Source organism: Acomys minous, assembly GCF_964271855.1.
Source record: "Acomys minous genome assembly, chromosome: 10".
In the NCBI taxonomy this organism is placed as follows: domain Eukaryota; kingdom Metazoa; phylum Chordata; class Mammalia; order Rodentia; family Muridae; genus Acomys; species Acomys minous.
Window position 1 is genome coordinate 67060222 of NC_140491.1, and position 20955 is coordinate 67081176.

The 20955-nt window shown below is 52.2% G+C and overlaps 1 protein-coding gene across 1 annotated transcript in view; it reads left to right on the forward strand.

The window, feature by feature from the left end:
• MED27 (mediator complex subunit 27) overlaps window positions 1–20955 on the forward strand; it is a 181781-nt gene that overhangs the window by 153361 nt on the left and 7465 nt on the right. The window contains exons 5-6 of the mRNA XM_084798606.1: window positions 1271–1378; window positions 11318–11359. Of these exons, the coding sequence (XP_084654732.1) occupies window positions 1271–1378; window positions 11318–11359 (150 nt within the window). The remainder of the gene's footprint in view (window positions 1–1270; window positions 1379–11317; window positions 11360–20955) is intronic.

Sequence of the window (20955 nt, forward strand, 5' to 3'; positions counted from 1 at the left end):
CACACAAAACGGAGGCAAACATCATCCCAGAACCTGTAAAAGGAGCCAGGTGTCAGGATGCTCTCCAGCGTAGGGCTGGGGGTAGTGATCAGAGAGGCAGACAGCTTCAGAGAACCAGGGGACAAGAAAGGGAGGCTTGAAAGCTGTGTCTCTAGACACTGGCAGCAGGTTGGCCTGGAAGAACCAGGCTTGCTCTGTGGGCTGGGGCTTTCTTAGACCAGCATGGCTCCCTTTGAGCAAATCTGAGATTTCCAGCCTTATCAGAACATCCAAGACCACGGGCCTCCAGTGGGCTCTGACCGGGGCCTGCCTCCAAGGTCTCACCGGGAACAGAAAAGGCATGCGTCTCAGGCACCGCCTTCTAAGGAAAGGCAGCGTTACTTCAGTTCCTGTGAAGAAGAGCCTGATGCCCCTACATAGCAGTGTCTTTCTCCCCTGGCATTGTGGAAGCCTTTTTAGATGGTTTCTCTTTGTGTGTGGGGGAGGGGGGGTGCAGGGTTGGGGTTTTGAGACATGGTCTCGCTATATAGCCCACTGGCCTCAAACTCACAGAGATCCACCTGGCTCTGCCTCCCAGGAGCTGGAATTAAAGATGTGCACCATTAAACCCAGCTTTTTAGATGTTTTTGTTTTGTTGGGGTTTTTTTTATTTGTGTTTTATGGGGGTTTTTTTGTTCTGTTTTTTTGGTGCTTGTTTTGTTTTGCTTTGCTTTTGTTGTTTTGTTTTTAGCCCATGGTGTGTTTGGTTCTGAAAGTAAAGCATGTCAGGAGCGTGTTTCACTCCGGATAACACATAGCCACTTCGGGTTCCCTTTGTTTCTCCACTTTTCCACCAGCTGTCACTAGGCAGCTCCCACCAAAGGGTGCTGGTGCCGGTGCCTGTTTCTGTGCTCTGCACCATATTCCGTGGAACACAGATCAACACCAGTGGGCTCAGCAAGCTCATCAAACCAAAACCAGAGGACCCTAGCCCTGGAAAGGGGTGGAGCAGGTACCCTATCCAGCAGATAGTGAGCTATCCGACAGCAAAGCTATGCTGGGGGACGGATGAGGTGGGCTAACAGGGTCACAGAAGAGGCTGCCATGAGTGGGCCTGTCAAGTACATTAAGGTTAAGCACTGACCGAGCCTTCCCTCCATGGTTTCTGCTGCCTCACTTGGAGTCAGGCCGGATACGTGATGGTTGTTTCTACCTCCACCACCCTGCCCAGCTCTGTGTGATTTGCATAGTGAGCGTGAGCCTTCACCTGTGTGTGCTCTTGTTTTGACAGGTGACCTTGGGGAAGGTGCTGAAAGTGATCGTCGTCATGAGGAGCCTGTTCATCGATCGCACGATCGTGAAAGGGTATAATGAGAATGTGTACACGGAGGATGGGAAGGTAAGTGGCCCAGAGGCTGGGGGGAGGGGCTCTTCCGCTATCCTGTCCCAGCACTGAGGTCCAGGCGAGTGACACTCAAAACCAGCACACCAGCCCTGAAGCAATCCACAGACTAGTCAGCATGAAGATGAACGCTTGACAAAAACCATTCCATTCTGTCCACTTGCTGTTGCAAGCCTCTGCTGCTCACTGCAAGCCCGATGCCCTCACTTGAATTTCTAATTGAGCACCTTAGACCCCAGTTGCCTCATTAGACGTATCTTCTGAGGAAATAGATTTTTTTTTTTCAAGCCAACCAGCACATCAATAGCCCATGGTTCTGCATTTTGCTTTTCTTAAAGCCGTGAGGAAGACCCAAGTCAGTTTGACACAGCCCAATGACACCCTTTCCTTGCCTCTCACAGCCAGCCCTTGGGAAGTCACATCTCAGCTACGCACTGAATACCTCAGCAGGAAGAAGGCAGCTTCTGCCTACAGGTGATTTGCCTCACAGAAAGCTTACTCTCCACAGCCAGACACAATGTGGGATGGCATGAGGAGGGAGGCGCTTCACCGGCTGGTCGCTTTCCTGGAAAGTTCACTCCCGTGGTCCTGTAGTTTCTTGAGTGCACACCCTCCATCTGGCTCTGTGGAAAGCAACGGATGACGCTAATGAGAGCTGACAGCCTTCATTTGTGTCTGCTCCCAAGCGTGAGGAGCACCTGCCCCACAGACCCACCCAGGCTCCTCTGTCACTCTCCAGCCTGAGACACCCCCCACCCTCCCTTGGGACCTTCCCCTCTCCTCATTTTAAATGTTAACATTTAAATATGTTTGGTAATAGCCACTGCCACTCAATGCCACATTATAATGAGAATAGACAGTTGTTGAAAGCAGGTGGTGGACAGGCTTTGCCTGTGACAGGTGTCCTGGTTGCTGTGCTAAAGGTTAACATTTGAGCAAAGTACCCAGCATTCCCACGTTCCCCAGACCACTGCTACGTCCTACCAAGTTCTCTGTCTGGTTTGTGGAGCTTTCCCAGTTGATAGCAACTCAATTGTTGAGAGATTTCCTTTTACTTTCTGGAAAAATCACACTATCCTTGGGGTAAGGGTGGAGAGTGAGGATGACAGTCCAGTGGGCGTGGCCTTCATATGATTCTAAGTTCTGCTTGGGTCAAGGGGAGTTCCTGACCTCCCGGGAAGGCTGGCCCTGGTGGGCATGTACAAGTTCATTTGTCTTGGGTCTTTGCAGGCGTCAGGTTGAAGATGCTATAGTCACACCTGGTATGAAACACCCCTTGCTCACTTGCACATGGGCTACGAGACTGAGCACAAAGGCTGTAACTGGCACCACAATGCAAAGTTACCAAGTAAGGATGCAAATGAGCCACACTCCAAATGCAGACCAGGAGTGGAGATTTTTGCCAGTTGCATGTGCTGCTGGCCTGTGGTGTTCTGCAGACCAAACCCAAATTGTCCTCAGTGACACGCAAGGACACCCACACTTTGCCCCCAGGGACACTCAGAAAGTTAGTGCTTTATGCTTCACTCAACGCAGGGAATTCTCTACCGTGTCCCTCCAGGGGCACACTCTGGTGGCCTGCCACAGCAGCTGCCACCATCTTTTCTTCTTTCCCATCTCTTCCCATGGTTCTCTACTCCCTTTGCCCACACAGGAATCACCCCCTCCTGTCTGGGCCTCAACTCTTCAGCTCCCTAGCTCAGGCTCCTCCTGCCCCTTCCTTGTCTTGGTTAGCCATCCCACCACCCAGCTGCCTAAGCCTTCCTTCCTGCCATCCCTGAGGGCTGGGCTGTCACCCCTCTCACATCATCTACCTTTCCCCACCCCCCACCCACCCTCCCACCCCCAGCCCTCTGTCTGTTCTTTGTAAAAGAAGCTATTTGCCTGTTTCAGTTGTTGACCAGAGGGCTTACTGCCCCTGTCTGCTAATCTAGGCCTAGTCCTGGAAGCGTCTAGCCTCCATACAATCTAACCTAGGCCTAGAATATTTAGCCTCTGAAACTTACTGTTTAATAAGCTCACCCTTTCCTCTTATTACGGAGCTCTGGGCTGAGTGGTTCAATTCAGCTGTTCTGGCTCAAACTCCTCTCCCAGCTGACTTATTCAGTCTGGCTTTTCTCTCGGCCTCTGAATTGCTCTGCTTGGCCTCAAACTAACTCCAACAATCTGCTCTAATCTTCTTGTTTTTTCTTATTCTCTGGCTCATTTGGTCTTCACTTGGGTGTTCCTCTCTCTCTCTCTCTCTCTCTCTCTCTCTCTCTCTCTCTTTCCCTCGCACCCTCCCTCCCTCCCTCCCTCCCTCCCTCTCTCTGCAACCTATCCCAGGTAAAACTACCTCCTCTCTGCATTGCCCCCTTAAGTAGCTACCCTTTCCTCTCTCTTCTCATGAGAGTTGGGCGTATCCTATTCTGTCAAATGTTCTCTGATTCGTCACTTTTTCTGCCACTCAATTAGACATCACTTTTAAACATGGGTGCTTCCTTCTACAAACTAACTTTACCTTCGTTTGGGATTAAACCATGTACCACCACGCCTGGACCTAAGCTTTTCTTTACCTGATACGTGCTCTATACCAGGCTGACCTTGAACTCATATCTGTTTGCCTCAGTCTCCTGGATTAAAGACATGTTTGTATTCCAGCCGGATCACGCAGACCTAGAAGGTCTTTGGATGTGATCTCTTGACGGAACAGCCGTGTTCTGAATTAAGATTCCCCTACAGTCCTCTGCTTCCTCATTCTTGCTTTTGCTGATCTGCTTCCTGCTCTTGCTGACTCACATCCAGGCCCCTTCCTTCCCCCGCAGCCTGGCCTGCCCTCTCTCTCCTGCAGATCGTACACACCCATGCACACATACCTCGGGTTCTCTGCTTCATCTCGGTATTACTGGGAACAGCCAAGCCATCACACACAGTTGCCTGTTGTGCTTTTCCCTGGGTGCTTGCACTCCTACTCCACCTGACAGACTTGCACCCTTTAAAATGCCCTGCATATTTCCTCTGAGTTGCATCTCCCTCTCCCCCTTTTCCCCCTTCCCCTCTCCTTCCCTCCCCTCTCCCTTTCTCCCTACCTCCCTCCTGCCAATCCTCACCTACTAACATAGCTGGCCTAGTGGGTGTGACCCTCAGCCTGTTCTAGCTATGCGTTGCCCTAGAAGCTGCTGTCAGACTCATGTTACTGAATGGGAAGCCGGAACCTAGGGTCGGGGTTGCTTATGTGAACCAGTCCAGTCCTGTGTGCTAAGTGGACCTTAGTGCCGGGAACAGCCTGGAAGCACTGTTGTGTGTGGGAGAGGGAGGCCGATGGGCTAGCCTACCTGAGAGATGAAATGCTTAGCGGAAGTGGGAAAGTGAAGAATCAAGAAGCAGCGGGCATTCGAATCATAAACGAATCAGGCTAAAGGGACACAGTGAGCCCACACACACCCTCCTCAAGGATGCTGGTTCTTCACTGTACAGCAGAAAGGGGGCATTTTGAGGGGCCTGGGCTTGAGGATGGCTGGCTTCAGAGCATGGTGGGGCACTGTCTCAAGCAAAAAGGTACGCGTAGTTAGGATAACAAAAGTTCTGTTGTATTATGCCTAGGGTCATCACACAAGGGCCACACTCTAAATTCCTAACTGCCATCCTATTCCTGTCTCCCCAAGGCTGCTCACCTGTGCGCCGTATCTTAGCTGAGGGTCAGGTCCCGTCTCTAACAGAAGCCAATGATTCCAGGCTCAGGACCCTCAGGGCAGATCAAGGTTACATCTCCCAGATGTGCAGGCAGAGCACAGTGGGTGTAATGGGGTTCCAGGACTGTGCCTGGTTATCTTGAGTGAGTGATATTGCTGGGTTCTGGTTATCAGGTACAGCCTTAGGTGTAGTGGGAATCCTGACTAAGCTAGTTTACATGTGTAAAAGGCATTTTTTTTTTTTACTATGCTCCTTACAGGCAGGAGACTCTTGATCCCTTTTGTGCCTGTGTACATGGCCTATACAGCATATAGGGACCTCAAAGCAAAAGCAAGCAAGACTGCCAGGGCCCAGCCTAAGTTGGTAGAGAAGCTATCAGCTGGCCTGCTCTCCTGAGATTAACAGCTCCTCCCACTTGATTAGTCCCAGGCTTTTCAAGTACTGTACAAAAGAGAAGGCACTGCAAGTGTCCAGCTCTGAGTGCGGAGCCTGGTATGGGCACACTTATGTCACATTCCCCCACAAAACACGATGAAGATTTGGAAAACCCCATTGGAGCTCAAGGCCTACTCTGCTAGAAAGAGTCCCTGGCAGTTCTGCTGTGGGGAAGCTGCAGTCCAGCATTTGCCCAACTGGCACCTGGGCTCGGGGCTCATTTTGCTGTGGTCATCTGGAGCTCAGCCTGGGGTGCACTGGATGGGCTCAAATCCCCCCATGGCCTGAACCTCTTGCCCCTGTGTGGTGGTCCCCCATGTGCTGGTGCGGCACAGTGTCTTCAGTGCTGTGGCAGTGGCCAGACACACCCCACCCCACCCCAATTTCCAGCCAGTTTATCCTGTCATCCCCACACACTGTCACCTTGCTCTTTGCTGTAACAACCGCTGCCCTGATACCCTGTCTCTTTACCCATGATGCTTATTTTTTTTTAATATCAAGCGCCAGTAGCCTTGCTCGTCTAAGAATAAAGCTGCATTCAGACTTACCCGCCGCTCTTCACTGTAATCAGGGAGTGAGGCCGTGACTCAGCATGTTAGCAGGCAGGGTGTGGGAACACCTGGCCATTGTCCTGATTTTATATCAGTCAGACTGAGCCAACAGATGGAAAGAATAGAAGTGTCTCCGTTGAATTTATCTTATTAGGGGATTTAGGTTATGTTAATGCTATAGCTTCATTAATTACCCCATATCAATAAAAAAGGCAGCTTTTAGCCTCCGAGCGGAAGAGAGGAGAAGAAATGGCGGTATCAAAGGGAGCCTTCAAAGACAGCCAGAGCTGTCTCCAGGGTAATTTCTGATCCTGCATTCTTCCCACTTCAAAGTTGGATGTGTGTGTGTGTTTGGGTCGAGGGGGCTGGGGAAGCTTGAGTCTGATTTCTCTAATAAGTGTTGGCATCAGCCCCGTTTGATATTAGATGCAGGGAACATTTTGATTTGCTATAGCCTTTGAAACTGTTCAGACGACCTTCAGAAAAATGGCCTCTTGTTACTTCTGGGGAGAAGGGTGAGAGCTGGGAAAGGGGAGGGGGGGATCCAGCTGGGTTCCGATGCAGAGGGTGCCCCCAAGTTGTGCTTTCAGCAATTTTTTAGTAACAAATGTATGTCCTGATTGGAAGTGAAAAGTTGAAGAATAATAGAGCTGTAGCAGTGCACTCCTGGTGAGCCGTGTTTCCGCCCTTCCTCCGGGAGGGTGGGCAGACTTAAGAACATGACCACACAGAAGTTTTCCACGTCTCTGAAAACTCGCCCAGCTGCAGAGAAATCCTTTGCTGGGGCCCTGTTGTATCCTTCACCCAGACTGACACGTCTGTCACCCATGGGTCTTGCAAGACAGCGATCCCTTTAAAGGCTGAGGCCCTCTGAGGCGTAGGAGCTTCATTTGGAAGTGTCCATTGTAGATCATTTCAAATTCTGTGTGTACGCTGCCTTTTGAAATGAAATAAAGAATTGATAACTTTCTGATAAGCTGCCAGCGCTTTCGCATCCTGCTAAATGAATGTTAGCGGCAATGACTGGCACAGCAGAGCCTGGCATGGATTTGTGAGGCTGAACTCTGCAGGGGCACCCCCAGAGAGCTGGGCCAGTGACATTGTAGGGGGCCCCTGAGGAGCACCCCCTCTGAAGTCAAGCTGAGAGGCCATTGGGCCTCCGGACACAGACAGGCTCCTAACCTCCCCACTGCTTGGCTGTGGTGCTCTCTGGGCCTCAGTTTCCTCATCTGGGATTGGAAGCGATTCTTGGGTGTCAGTGCTTGGGGCGGGAGGAGTCTGACCGCAGCAGAAGGAAGACATCAGCAAGGACGGCGTGACCTTCCCTTTGGCATCAGATCATGCTTTTAGAGGATTTTTGACATCTTGATGTTTATCCTGAGAACAGACACGAGCACCCACTCATCTGCAGGGCTGCATTTCACTCCCCTGAAAATAGGCCCTGCTCCCACCAGAACACACTGCAGCCTGGACCCTGAGCTGCCTCTGTGCTGCAGCTTTATCCACCTGGCTCCACAAAGAGCTGACTCAGCCGTTTCAAATCCTCCCAGCATTGTCCAGTGTTCTGAGGGGACTTTCACCTTCATCCTGACACCCCAGTTCAGAGTACTGTCTCGTTCACCAAGCTGAAAGTTTACCGCTTCCAGGTTCCCTTTTTTAATATTGCCACTAGCAAAAAAACAAAAAACAAAAACAAAAACAAAGATGTTAACAATGCTTGCCTTTGCAGCGAATGAGCGTGAGCTAATAAATATTCACTGGGCTCAGTCTTGGCTTCCAGAAATGAATTTCTGAGCTCTTCCTGGCCCTAAGGAGAGACAGGGCATTGACTCCAGAACTTGCATTTAAGCAGCTTTCTCTGGCATAAACCTAGCAGAAGATCAAGTCTGAGCCACCTGCCTCAGGCTCCCAGCAAAAGGGGGCCCAGTGTTGCCTTCTCAGCCATGTGCTCCAGGTAGTGTCCAAGGCTTTGCTGTCCCCAGTGGTAGAATCGTCCTCTAGCGTTCTGAATGATGTCTTTAAAACTTTCCCTAAAGGAGGCATGGTGAATGAATAGGCGGGGCCGGTTTCGAGAACCCACAATTAGACTGCGGAGCCAGGCTCCTTCTTAAGCCTCTGATCTTTGCTCTCTAAGATTTTGTTTTGTTTTTTAGATTTTGTAGATATTGGAGGTCTCCTAAGATAATTGTTTGAGTAAAGTCTGTAGCTTGGAGCGTGTGCAGCTTCCATGTCTTTGTGGCTGGTATCCTTGTTGCAGTGTGGTATGTGTGGTGTGAACAGGCACCAGGCGTCGACAGTGGGAGCTGCCGGCTGGAAATGAGAGGGGAGAGAAGTTGCTTCCAAGTTCCAACACGGATGCTGCTCTTCCTGAAACATCGATTCCAAATCCCTGGCATCGTGGTTTAGGGAGAACGAAGAAATGCAAAGTCATGCCCGTTCGCCCCGTGCTCCCTGCAGTCGTTAAGGGTGGCATTTGTTAAACCCTGGGCTGAACTGCTGCCCTGAAGTCACCTGAGCCTGACTTCTCCCACACCACGCTGCCACCCGTCAGAACAGGCAGTGTGGGGGAATGTACAGCCAGTGTTCTCTTACATGTATTTATTTTACATATGTGCATGTACATTCAGAGGTCAGAGGGCAATTGCAGGAGCCACTCTCTCCTTCTGCCATGTGGGTCCTGGGGGTTGAACTCAGGTCATCAGGCTTAGCAGCAGGCACCTTTTCCCACAGAGCCAACTATTTTGGTCAGAGTTACTCTTGTCACTGTGCCCCTGCATACTGTTAACCTCTAATATCTGAAGAAATTTCAAATTCAGCCAGGTGCAGTGGCACATACCTGTAATCCCAGCACTCGGGAGGCAGAGGCAGGCAAATCTGTGAGTTCGAGGCCAGCCTGTTCTACAAAGCGAATCCAGGACAGCCAAGGCTACACAGAGAAACCCTGTCTCGAAAAACAAGGAAAAAGAAAGCATTCTTCTTCCCATCCATTGGTCTAAAGGAGACAGAAGCTGAAATTTAATGTTGCCTCTTAGGGGCAGCTTGGCACTGGGGCAATGCTGTTAGGAGGCCATGGGGAGCCGGGAAGTGCATAGCATGGGTGCTGGGTACATTTTCCCAGTGACATAAATGAGTATGTGACCAAAGGTGCACGTTACCTACCAGCTCTGGAGCTGGAATGGCCCCTCTGGCCTCCCCAACCAGAGCCCAGCCACCCACAGGCAGCCCGCACACTCACTGTGCCCTTCAGTACGTGAAAGTGTCAGGCATCGGACACGGAACAGGAAACTAGTGAGAAGGAGCTGGGAGAAAGGGGCGCATGTCTGATGCAACCCAACTTCTAATTTCCAAGGGCTTTTCAGGAAGCCATGTTTTGATGTTTCCTCAGAACAGCAGGAACTCTCTGAAGTGCCTGGGTCAAGTGCAGCCCTCACTTCCTGTGGCTCAGAGGCATGTCCCCTTGCAGCCACCTCTCCTGCACCCTAGTGCTGCAGGTCAGTGTGACAGCACACAGGCCTGAGCTGCCGCAGATCAGACTTCCACCTTGACCACCAGTCAACCCCACAGGCAGGGCCAGGAGACCCATTCGCTGGGTGTTTCGATTTGTTCAGCTCCTGACCTCATTAGATTAAAGTCACCTGCCCAGCACCTCTGGGACTCACAGAGGGCTTCCTCGCCTGTCATTACCCATGAGTGGCAGCCCAGCTCCTGCGGTCTCTGTCTTGGGGTAATTTGTTCTCAAGTCTTGAAACAGTGAGAGGGCATGGGCTACTGTGCAAGCTGTGGAAACCAAAAATGGTTTCAGTTAGTATGAGGTGCTGAGTCCCCAGTGTAGGGGGCACTGGGCTGGCTCCCCTGAGCTCTGCCCACATCTCATTTGGGAACCTCACACTTCCTCCTTCCTGCAATCTAGTCTCCTTAGCTCAGGGCCTCCTAACCCAGCCAGTTCCAGAGCCCACTAGGAATGCTGCTGGGGGAAAAAAAAAACAATACAAGGAGCTGGCCCACCCACTCCAGAAGGAGAACAATGAATTTGTAAATTAAAAAGCAAGACTCCATGACAGTGGTGTTGGCTGCTCTTGGGACCCTTTTCCTCCTACTGGGCTCCCTCACCCAGCCTGGCATGAGGGTTTGTGCCTAGTCTTATTACAACTAGTTTGGTTTTTTTTTTTGTTTTTTTGTTTTAAGATTTGTTTACTTATTATGTATATAGTGTTGTGTCTTCATGCCAGAAAAGGGCATCAGATCACATTATAGATGATTGTGAGCCACCATGTGGTTGCTGGAAATTGAACTCAGGACCTCTGGAAGAGTAGCAAGTGCTCTTAGCCTCTGAGCCATCTCTCTAGCCCTTATTGCAACTTGTTACACGCCGTTCAGTTGCTATCTCTGGAACACCTACTCTGTTCTGAAGGGAAACAGGAGGAGTGGATCTGGGGGAGAGGGGAGATGGAGGTGGGGAACTGGGAGGAGTGGAGGGAGGGAAAACTATGGTAGGGATGTAATTATGAGAGAAGAAGAAATTTAAAAGAAACCTCCCCAGAGGCTGCCAGTGCCAGCCGGGTTGGAGCAGCCAGGTGATGCCGGCTGCCTTCTGTGACGGCTTCTCCAGTTTTACTTGTCAGGGATGGCTCTGAACTCCCTCTTATCTGGAAAGCCAAGGTCATTGTGGAGACTGCCTGGAGGGTCTGGTGTACCGCCTAGCATGGAGTAGTGCCCTCAGCTACAGTCTGCTGGCTCTTCTTCCCCAGCAGTGGCCTACTGCTGCCCACGATGTGCCAGGCCCCGTACTTCTGCCCGCTGATGGGCCAAGGCTGGAGCAGACAAAGACATCACATGCTCCAGGCAGTCTTAGTGTGAGAGAAGCTTTAACTTTCCAACACGTAATGCAAGTGGATGTTGGGAATTGTATCGTGCTAGGTAACCAGGGAAGGCCTTCCCAACGATAGTGGCGCTGAGCCTGAAGGAAGTCCAAGAGGAGCCACGTGCAGGCTGTGTGAAGGACAATCCAGGCAAAAGCATAAGGGTGACTTGAGACTTCAGAGGATGCTAGAGCCTCAGGAAGAATCCAGTTCTAAAGTGGGCAGGGGCCTCCTCCTGTGAGCCTAGCCGTTGATGACCCCCGTATTGCTTGACTTCATTCCTTAAGTCACCTGGAAGCTGGGAAAGAAGACGCTTAGGAAGGTCATAGCAGGCCTTTGCCGCCCGGTCCCGCTCTGTCACTGTTTGATTTTTTTGGGTTGACTGAAACTGATGCTGACTCCTCTCTCTCCCCCAACAGCTTGACATATGGTCCAAATCCAACTATCAAGTATTCCAGAAGGTAAGCTGTCCTCTCTGTCTCTCACTCAGGACGCGTGGGCAAATCACGAATGCTTTGGGTATAGACTTTCCCAACTCGGAGGCTTTTTTAGAAAGTGAGCGGAAATGAACGGTTGGGGCTATGGCTCGGTCTAGATAGAGACCTGTACAGAGCCCTGGGTTCATCCCTGCACCACATACTCGGATATGGTGGCACATCTGTCATCCCAGCACCTGGAAGGGGAAAGCAGAAGGGTCACAAGTCCGAGGTCACCCTCTACTGCTGTTCCCGGAGCTACAGGAGTGGGAAAAACAGGTGACATGCAAAGCTTCTCGCTGTGACATAGGGAAGCAGTCAGCCTGGGGATGTCAGTCAGCTTAGTGGTTGCCTGTGGGTGGAGCAGGGGAGTGGCCTCAAAGGGATAGCAGAGGACACACTGAAGTGGTGGACACACTTTGTTTCTGAGGTGATAACGGTGGTGATGGTATTAGAGGCCAAAAGACTGTTTACTCACACGGGTGACTTGCCGTCTATAGTGTAGACTGTACTGAGGACTGTGCACTCGCACAGGTGACTTGCCGTCTGTAGTGTAGACTGTACTGAGGACTGTGCACTCGCACAGGTGACTTGCCGTCTGTAGTGTAGACTGTACTGAGGACTGTGCACTCGCACAGGTGACTTGCCGTCTGTAGTGTAGACTGTACTGAGGACTGTGCACTCGCACAGGTGACTTGCCGTCTGTAGTGTAGACTGTACTGAGGACTGTGCACTCGCACAGGTGACTTGCTGTCTGTAGTGTAGACTGTATTGACACAGACACTTCCCAGTGGTTCCAAGCTCTGTCTGGTCTTGAGATGCAGTTTCTCAGCCCGTGTGCTTGCCCAAGTGCATGGAGAAGCAGAGCACACAACCCGACCTGCTCCACCCCACCTCCTGCCCTCGTGACTGCTTCCTGCGGAAACGTAAAGGACTGCTAAGAATCGTGAGAAGCGGGGCTGGAGAGGTGGCTCAGCGATTAAGAATGCTTGTTGCTCTCCCAGAGGACTTGAGTTCGATTCCCAGCACCCGTATAGCAGCTTACAACCATCTGAGACTCCAGTTCCAGGGTGGTCAGGTGCCCTTTTTCTGGTCTCTGAGGGCAGAGGGCACTGCACACACATACATGCAAGCAAACCCCTCATACATGTAAAAAATAAATAAATAAATAAATTTTTAGAAATGTAAGTGAGAAATTATGTGAGAATTCAACTCTGCAGCTCTGAGAGGGTGAAGCCTCTGGCGTGGCATACCCCCGTGGTGTATACAGGTTCAGGCTGCACCCCGGGGCACTCGGGCCAGCTCCCCGACAGGCAGCAGTCCTGTCCCCTGTGCTCTGCTCTGGCCGGCAGCAGTGATTCTCCTCAGTGCCCTTTCTTATTGCCAAGCACTGTGCTGGGCCCAAGAGTAGCAGGGAGATAGCACAGACAGACAGGCTGTTGGAGGCTGTGCCAGGGGCCCAGAGAAGGAACGGCCTCCAGAGCAAGTGCTCAGAGGAGTGCGTGGGGAATCTCAAACAAAGAGCCCTGGCCAGGCAAGTGTCTCAGTTTGGATATAGTTGTCTGTTCAGTAAGAAATACCTCAGGAGCCACTCAGAGCTGGAAGTGGCCCAAGTTCTTTCTATGAGTAAATTGTCCCCAAGGTGTGCCAGGAGGCATAGGGGCTTTTTTTTTTTCTTTTTAATTAAAATAGATTTTGCATAATATAAAGTGAGCCATTTAAAAGTGAACAGGTCCTTGGAGTTTGGTGCCTTCACATGTCTGCCAGCCTTCTCTGTCTAGTTCACCAACGTTTCACCTCTCTGAGGGGAGCCCCTGCCCAGGATGAAGTCAGCAGAGGGCATGGTGGGTAGCCCCCCATCACCCTGAGCAGTCCCATTTGCTGTTGTAAGCACAGCCTGAGGCTGAGCAGCACACTGTTAGGGAGTTAGGGAGCATTCAGGAGCCATGGCCTTGTCTCACCTGAATGAAGTGTACTGCCCTGAACCAAGGAGGCTACAGTAGAAGAGCCAGCAGCCTGGACAGCCGGAGCTGCTGGAGTAAGTATCACGGGGAGACAGAATCCAGGAAGCAGAGGGATGGATGCTGGTTGCCGGTTGCCGGTTGCCGGCTCTCTTCCTCCTTTGTATTCAGTGTGCGACCCAGTAGATGGAATGGCACTGCCCACATCCAGGGTGGACCCTCCTTTTTCAGGTCAACCTTGGGAAACCCTCAGGCACACACATGGGTATGTTTCCATGGTAACTCTAAATCCAGCTAGGTTGATGGAAATGAACCATCACAGGTACCAGGGCTTTGGAAGATGTCAGCAATGGTCTAAGAGCCGCTGGCATTTAAGGTGGAATTAGGCGAGCAAGCAAAGTGTGTACCCCAATGTGGTGACTTAAATATGGTCACCAATTATTATGGTTTGAATGTAAATGGTTTCCCATAAGGTTCTATGTTTGAACTGTCCAGAAGTTGTAAAACTTGGGAGGTCAGGCCTAACTGGTGGAAGTGGACTGCTTAGGGGTAAGCCTTGAGGTTTATGGTTCTATTCTGGGGAGATGTGCGGAGGTGCGGGGTCCCAGCTGTACACCCCTGCAGCCGGAGAGCCCCTGCTGCCATACTTTGTCCCCCGTGTGGAACTACCCCATCTAACTGTCCCAGAGGAGTCCCTTCTCCACTTTGCTGGGTATTTGGTCACATAACAGGCCTATACCAGGCCAAGGCTGTTCCTGTCTGGGCCACCTTTGCAAGTCTCACATAAAGCTCAAAATATTCCAAAAATAAGGACATCGGTTAACTGAGAACACCATTGTCTCGGGGCTGCTAGCGCTCCCTCACTCCACTGTCCCTAGAAACATGACTAATGCAGCCTGGCTCCTCAGTCCAGAACTGAATGCAGGGACGTGTAGTCGCCACACCAGCCTTCAGTGCTGGGACCATGCAGGTTCTGCGTGCTTGCTAAGCTGCCAAGCTAGGGGTGTTGGCATAGCTGGCACAGGCACCACCTCAGCTAGAAACGCTAGTATTTTCCATGTTGTTCTTGACAAGTTCCCCTCTGTGGTGACTGTGACAAGAAGAAAGAAAACGTCCATCATCACTGTCTTGTTTTGCCAAATGAGTCAGCATCGTTAAAACTGGTGTTTGTCTTTCCTTTATCCTGGTCCGTACCTTTTTGCCCTATGTGGCACAGTAATGAATTTCTTCTCCAGGCTCCACAATGGCCCTTGGCATTTCTCAAGCCCTGAGGCCTGGCATCTTGTAACCCAGAACCCAGTCTTCAGTACTGTACCCTTTCTGCAAGTGGGACCTCCTTCCAGGCTGGCCTGGAACTCACAATGATCCGCCTGCCTCTGTCTCCCCAAGTGCTGGGATTACAGGCGTGCACCACCTGTGCCCTGCTTTCTTAAAAACCGTCCCATGCCTCAGGAGTTGTTTTTGAATGCGTGTGGGAAGCGTATCAGGAACTCCAGCAGAGTGTGAAATGGGGATTTTCTGAAGCACAAGTTTAGATTGTACTGCCATGTTTTGACCCACCCCTCCCTGGAAACAGCCTGCCATGCAGTCTCTGTCTGAGCCCACAGACACACCCTGCGGCAGTCCAAAATGGACTTGGGGCCGTTGGAGAGATGTATGGGCACGTGCCAGGCTCCCTCTGAACATGGCATGTCTGAAGTCGTGAGAATAGCCTGATCCACGTGATGGTGGTTTACCCAACTAGAGCAGTATATCCTCCGTGTGCTCAGACCTTTGGGTTTCTTTGTCCTCTCTCTCTCTCGCCCTATTGTAGTGAAATGATTAACCTCAATGCTGCCCTACCCTGCGTTAAAGACTACCACTGCCAGGGTGTCAGTGTTCTCATTAGAAGTAAAGGCAGGTAATGGTGAGGTCTCTGGCTCCTCTCAGGGGCAAGTAAGACTGCCTGCCAGAGCCTGCTCATGCTGTCAGATGGAGGGATGTCTGAGAAAATAATGTACTACAGAAGCCAGCTTAATCCTCTCAGGAAAGCTTCAACTAATCAGGTCCCATGGAACGGGTGTGGTGTGATGTCACTCCAGGGAGCCTGTGCTCCAAGCTTGCAGAAGGGGCTGGTGACAGGAAGAAGGTGCATCCGGTCTCCTGTCCCAAGGGCAGGCTATGCTGTTCCACTTTATTCCCTTCCCACAGTCAGTACCCCCCCCCCCCCCACACACACACACACACACACGCTGATGGCAGAGCTGAGGCCACTTCCTACAAGGTTAGTCTGTCTGGCCCAGCCTTCAGAGTGATGCTTCAATTGAGACTCAGAGCACCAGAGAACAGGGCTGGCTGGCAGCTGATTGGCACCCTTCTGAGCTTTGCTTTTTAGGGTCCACTCTTTCCCACTTTTGTTTCCTGTCCCCCACTTAAGTGTGGGGTGAGCCTGTTGATGCTGCTAGTAGTGAATGCTGACTGAGACCGTGAAGATGCCTCTTCTGCACCTGTCAGCCTGCTTACTGTATATTTTTGGACCATAAGACACACTTTTCCCCCCAAAAGGGGGGGGGGGCGGAGTTAGGGTGCACCTTGTGGTCTGATTGCTGTTTTTACAGTTTTTCTTGTTTTACTGCTCTAAAAACTGGGTGCATCTTATAGTCAGGTGTGTCTTATAGTCCGAAAAACACAGTATGCCTACCCCATAGACTAGCCAGCATGGGATTCCATGTCAGATTATTGAGAAAAGCTCAGCCCCGAGCAGTAGTCCCCACAGGTCAGGAGGGTGGCTCACTCTAACAGGGAGGTTCTGTGCCCTGGCAGCCACCCACTTCCCGAAGAGCTTGACCTCAGGGTAGACTGCATTAAGAGACCCACTTCTGAGCTGAGACTTACAGGCCACTGCGAGCAGCTCACTGCTCTGATGGCACCAAGGACTGCCCTTCCTGGCACTGCTGAACTGGTTCAGGGCCCCTCATGTTCTGGGTGCTGTTAGGCAGGCAGATGCCCCTGAGCACTTTTGCTCTGGATGGAAAGGGACTGACTGCCAAAGCAAGCTTCCCAGGTCTTTTTTCTTCAGGAGCCAGGGCAGTGGAGGGCAGGCCACTGTCACATTGTCCGGAGGCCCATGCTCAAGTCCCTCCGTGAGAGCCACAGCTGCTGTGGCTCTGCAGCAAACCAGTCCTGAGGAGTAAAATGCATCCTGCCTTTTGTCCGTGGACACTGACTGTCAGCAAGCCTTTTCCTGTCTCTCTCATTAGACTCCGTACCCAAGTGCAAGGCAGTGGCTGCTTGGGGGACAGCTTGCTGTGAGGCTACGACTGCCAACAGGTGCCTGTCATTTACTGCACTGCCCCAGAGGCACCTTGCACTTCATCCTAGGGCGAAGTGGCTTTTTATAGCCAGCGAGTTTCCAGCAGTGTGGATTCAGAGAATGAAACTTAGGAATGAGGGGACCCTCTGAAAGGCCAGAACCACAGAGCCAGCAAAGGCTTCTAGCAAGTTCGTATTTTCCTGACATTTAAACTCTGCAGGGGCACTTACTGTTTTGATCTTTAACCCCCTCATTTCAAAACAGTGTGGGTTTTCCTCCCGCAGCTTGGGAGGAGCGAGGGCCAGTCTGCAGCCGCTCACTGCAGTAAGTCCTTGCAGGGGCTAAAGACAGGTGGGAGCACAGGTGAGGCCCCAGACAGGGAGAGCTGTGGGGTAGAAAAAGATAGCCTCTGAGGAGCCCGGGGGCAGGGAACAAAACAGCCACGCGGCCTCAGAAGTGGGCTCTCAGCCATGGCCATTGCTCTATGGGCAGCAGAGTGGTGCACAGCCCACCAAGTCCTACACCACGGTGGACAGGTGGGGTGCCCGGTGGGGTGCCACTGTCTTCGTAGCCTTTTTGTTCACTCAGCCAGCTATTCTTTGATGCGAAAGACAGGGCCTTTCCTAGGAATGTCTATGCAGAGATGACAGGGAGTGTCTGTCAGGCACTTCACAGGAGGGTAGGCTGTGTCAGCCCAGGGGCCTCAGCTCTGCAAGGAGGCTGTGCTCACCGAATGCCATGCGTGACTCCGCACCTTCCCATAGTGCCCCTCATGGACTGAGTAGTCCATGCTAGCTCCAAATCCTCAGAAGGTAACCAACCGTCCCAACACAGGAAACTCCCTGAAGACAAGAGCCCTCCTTCCCCCATTGGCTGAGGTGGGTGTGCCCTGAGCACTGGCTCCTGCTCTAGCACCCCACAACACCCACAAGGCTCCCTACGTAGTCTCAGGGTTCCCCCTGCCAACCTCCTCCACATGTCTGTCAGAGAAAAAAAGTTAACCAAGACCCATGATAGGGCGCCCCTCCTGAAAGCCAGGAGAGGTGAGGTGAGCTTCCCAGGCCACTCCCTACCCAGCCCTTGTACCCGGGAGCCTCCCACACTTAGAGGGACCCTTAGCCAGCATAGTGAGGAGCGCAGCGTAGTGTTTTCCTTCTGTGTCCGTGCACCCTGTTGCTGCCTCGTAAGTGTGTCCCAAATGGACAGACCTGAGGGGACAGCTTTCACAAGGACCAGGACAGATAAGCAGCTTCATGGAGGTAGGTTGGTTACTGCTGGTGGCACGTGGAGGAAGGGATATGTTTGCCTGGGAGTAGGCTGTTGAGTTGGGGGAGAGAGAGGCAGATGGTCCAGGGTCATTGTAGAGGGTGCTGTGCCCTCAGCCCCCAGCTGGTCTAGACTGATTGGGCAGCTAAGTGGGAGCATCCACCCAGGCCTGGGAGCCAAGGGAAAGAGGAAGAGGTGTTTGAGCTGAACTGGCTGCCAGAGAGACCCAGAAGGGCTGATGCACACACACGGGTGTCTGTTCCCAGAACAGGCTTCCTCATTTGTTTGCCTCTTGTGGACCCCCGAACCCTTTTCCTTCAAGCTCCCCGCTGGGAGCAGTGTGGTCACAGCTCACATACTAACATGCAGCCAGGCCCAGGAAGGCCTGGCCAGCCCACTGGCCTCTGTGGCACACTGAGTCCCCCAGAAGTGCCATTAGAGGGGTCACAGGGCAGCCATTCATGGTCTCAATAGTTGCCTTCTTCCTGACACAGGACAGGCCATCAGATCTGACAGCTGCTTCTGGGAAGACTGGCTCCTCCCATTCCTAGTCCCCCTTCCCCAAGCCTGGCTGCTCCCTGTAGTGACTGGTCCACTGAGCCATCTGCAGGCAGTCAGATCCTGGCCACGCCTCCTCAGTTTGCTCATCTGTACTGGAGAGAGCATGATGTAATGAACTGATATCATAGGTAGGACATGTAAAGTAATCTCCATGTACATGTGGTCCCTATTACTCTGCCTCCAAAGTTTCCAGTGGCCTCTTCCTCCATCTCCTCTGCTCCCTATTGGCCAGTTTCCCTTGCACAGAACCCCTGACTCCTCTTCACAGTGGACCTTGTCGTTTAGAGCGTGGGCTGTGCACTTGCTGTGCTATGGACCTCAGGCCCAGCATCTGTCCTCTTAAGTCCAGCTCCTTCCTCTACAAAAAGGTGAAACAGATCACACCTCCCTCGTGGATATGTATTGTGAGGATCTGGAGTGGTGAGGCGTTTGGCGCTCAAGTTTCCTGGCAAGTGTGTGGCATGTGCTGCTGACACAGCTGTCACGGGGGCTAAGGACCACAGAGCCTGCGATCTACAACTATGTGGATGCGCCCTCATTTTAGCGGAGGTGATTTTGTAAACTAAGCTGCAGGTCCAGCTAGCACGGCAAGCCCAGCCGCTCCCACCAAAGCCTGCTCCATCTTCCTCTTCTCTGCACTGTTAATCTCTTTCCCAGGCAAAGAGTGGGCAGTTTTCATGTGAAATACACAAAAATCGCTCCTCCCTCTTTATCTATGAGCGGCTTGATAGGCCAGGACCTGGGGCAGTGCCTACTGTCCCAAGAGGGCACGCCTCCCTCCAGCGATGCCACCCTCGAGTGGCCTGCAGTGGATGCGCTGGCCCTGACTTCACACTGGCTACTGCCTCTTGCTGATGGAGAAGTAGTCTGACTGGATCAACTGTGAAAGTCACGTGGCACCAAGGGAAAGCAGAACAACTCAGGTGTCTGTAGGCCAAGACATTGCTGGCAGCCGACGACAGCCTGGCATTTTGCCACCTGGAAAGTGTTAAATTGTTCTCATCTAATGAAGAGCTTCAATTCCTTAATCCTGAAGGAAAAAAAAATGTCAAGGACCCGCCATGTGGCTCTCCTCAGCCCTGCTATGTGAGAGTGCACAGTGGTCAGCACCCTGGAGAGTTCCCTGGCTCCAAGAGGCTTGTGCTGCTCCTGATGTCCCAGGCTCCTGGCCTCTCCTCCCATCCCCCCACTTCCTGAGGCCTTCCCACTTATCTCTTATAGTCTGGGTGCTACTATGTTAGCAGTGCCCAGTGTGGAGACACACTGCTCTCCAATGGGCAAGCCTGGCCCACGGACAAAAATTTAGCTCAGGTGGCCTCATTCCCAGAGAGTGCAGCCTAGAGACAGGGCCATCTGGTCACAGGCCTGGACAGTGCCAAGCCCAAATACCCAGAGGGCTGTGGAAAGACACAAGGGAACTTGTCTCTCAGCACCAGGTACCTGTCAGGCTAGAGAGCATTCCGGACAGGGGCGGACAGCTGTGATGGGTTGGGTAGGCTCACAGGTCACTGCAGTGTCAGCTGTGGGCTGAAAAGAGGCAAAGCAGGGATCAGGACCCTGCATTCTGTGCCAGGGTGCATAAGCACACAGTGACCATGGAAGCCAGCAGTAGCCAGTCTGTGCCTGGGCCCGGGAATTAAGAGCTTCTGCTAGGCATCAGTGCTGTCATGTCTGAAACCCTTTAGGGTGACTGTAGTCCTCCTCACCCAGATGCTGGTTTTTGGAAGCCCCACCCTGTGCCTGCCAGAAACTGTTAAGCACTGCATCTGCAGGCCCATACATCTCAAACGCAGGGCTTGATCCCAAAGGTGTGCAAGGGGATTTGAGGGCTGATGGGGCAGCTGGGTCTGTCTCCACCTCTCTCTGCTGATCTTGTCCCAGACCAGCATGACCTGGCCCCGGTGACAGTGCTAAGCTCTGCAGAGCTCATGCAGATGGCTCCCTCCTCACAGAAAGCAGAATATCGATCTCGCCTGAGTAATCCCCAGTCCCTGTGGGCCTCCGCACTTCCTCTTCGGCCCCCAGGCCTGCTGAGCCTCTGCACACAAATCCTGTCTCCGATTAGAGGCTGGGGCTGCATAATAAGTGGCAAATCCCCTGCTTCCGCCCCACCGTGCCTTCATCCCTGTTTTAGAAGCTTCTGTCTGCAGTACTCCCATGGCCCCCAACACCACTTTCAGGACTTAAGAGAATTCCAATTTTGAGATAATGGTGACTCCTTCAGAGAGTGAAGACTTCTAAGGCTGCCTTCAGTAGGCATCCTAAAGCTGGTGCAGGGTTGCCAGCAGGGGCTGCCATCTCTTTAAGCCCTTAACGCGCCAAGCTCCCATATCTGGCTCCAGAGCCCACAAATAATTTGCTCCTGAGCATTGTTGGGGCCTCCTCCTCACAAGGCTGGGATTGCTGTTGTTAGACTCCTTGGGGGAGCCCCAGCTGCCCAGGCTGGCCCTTGTACAATGTTAAAGCAGCTTCACCCTCCCTACAGTTGTGGGGGGAGGGGA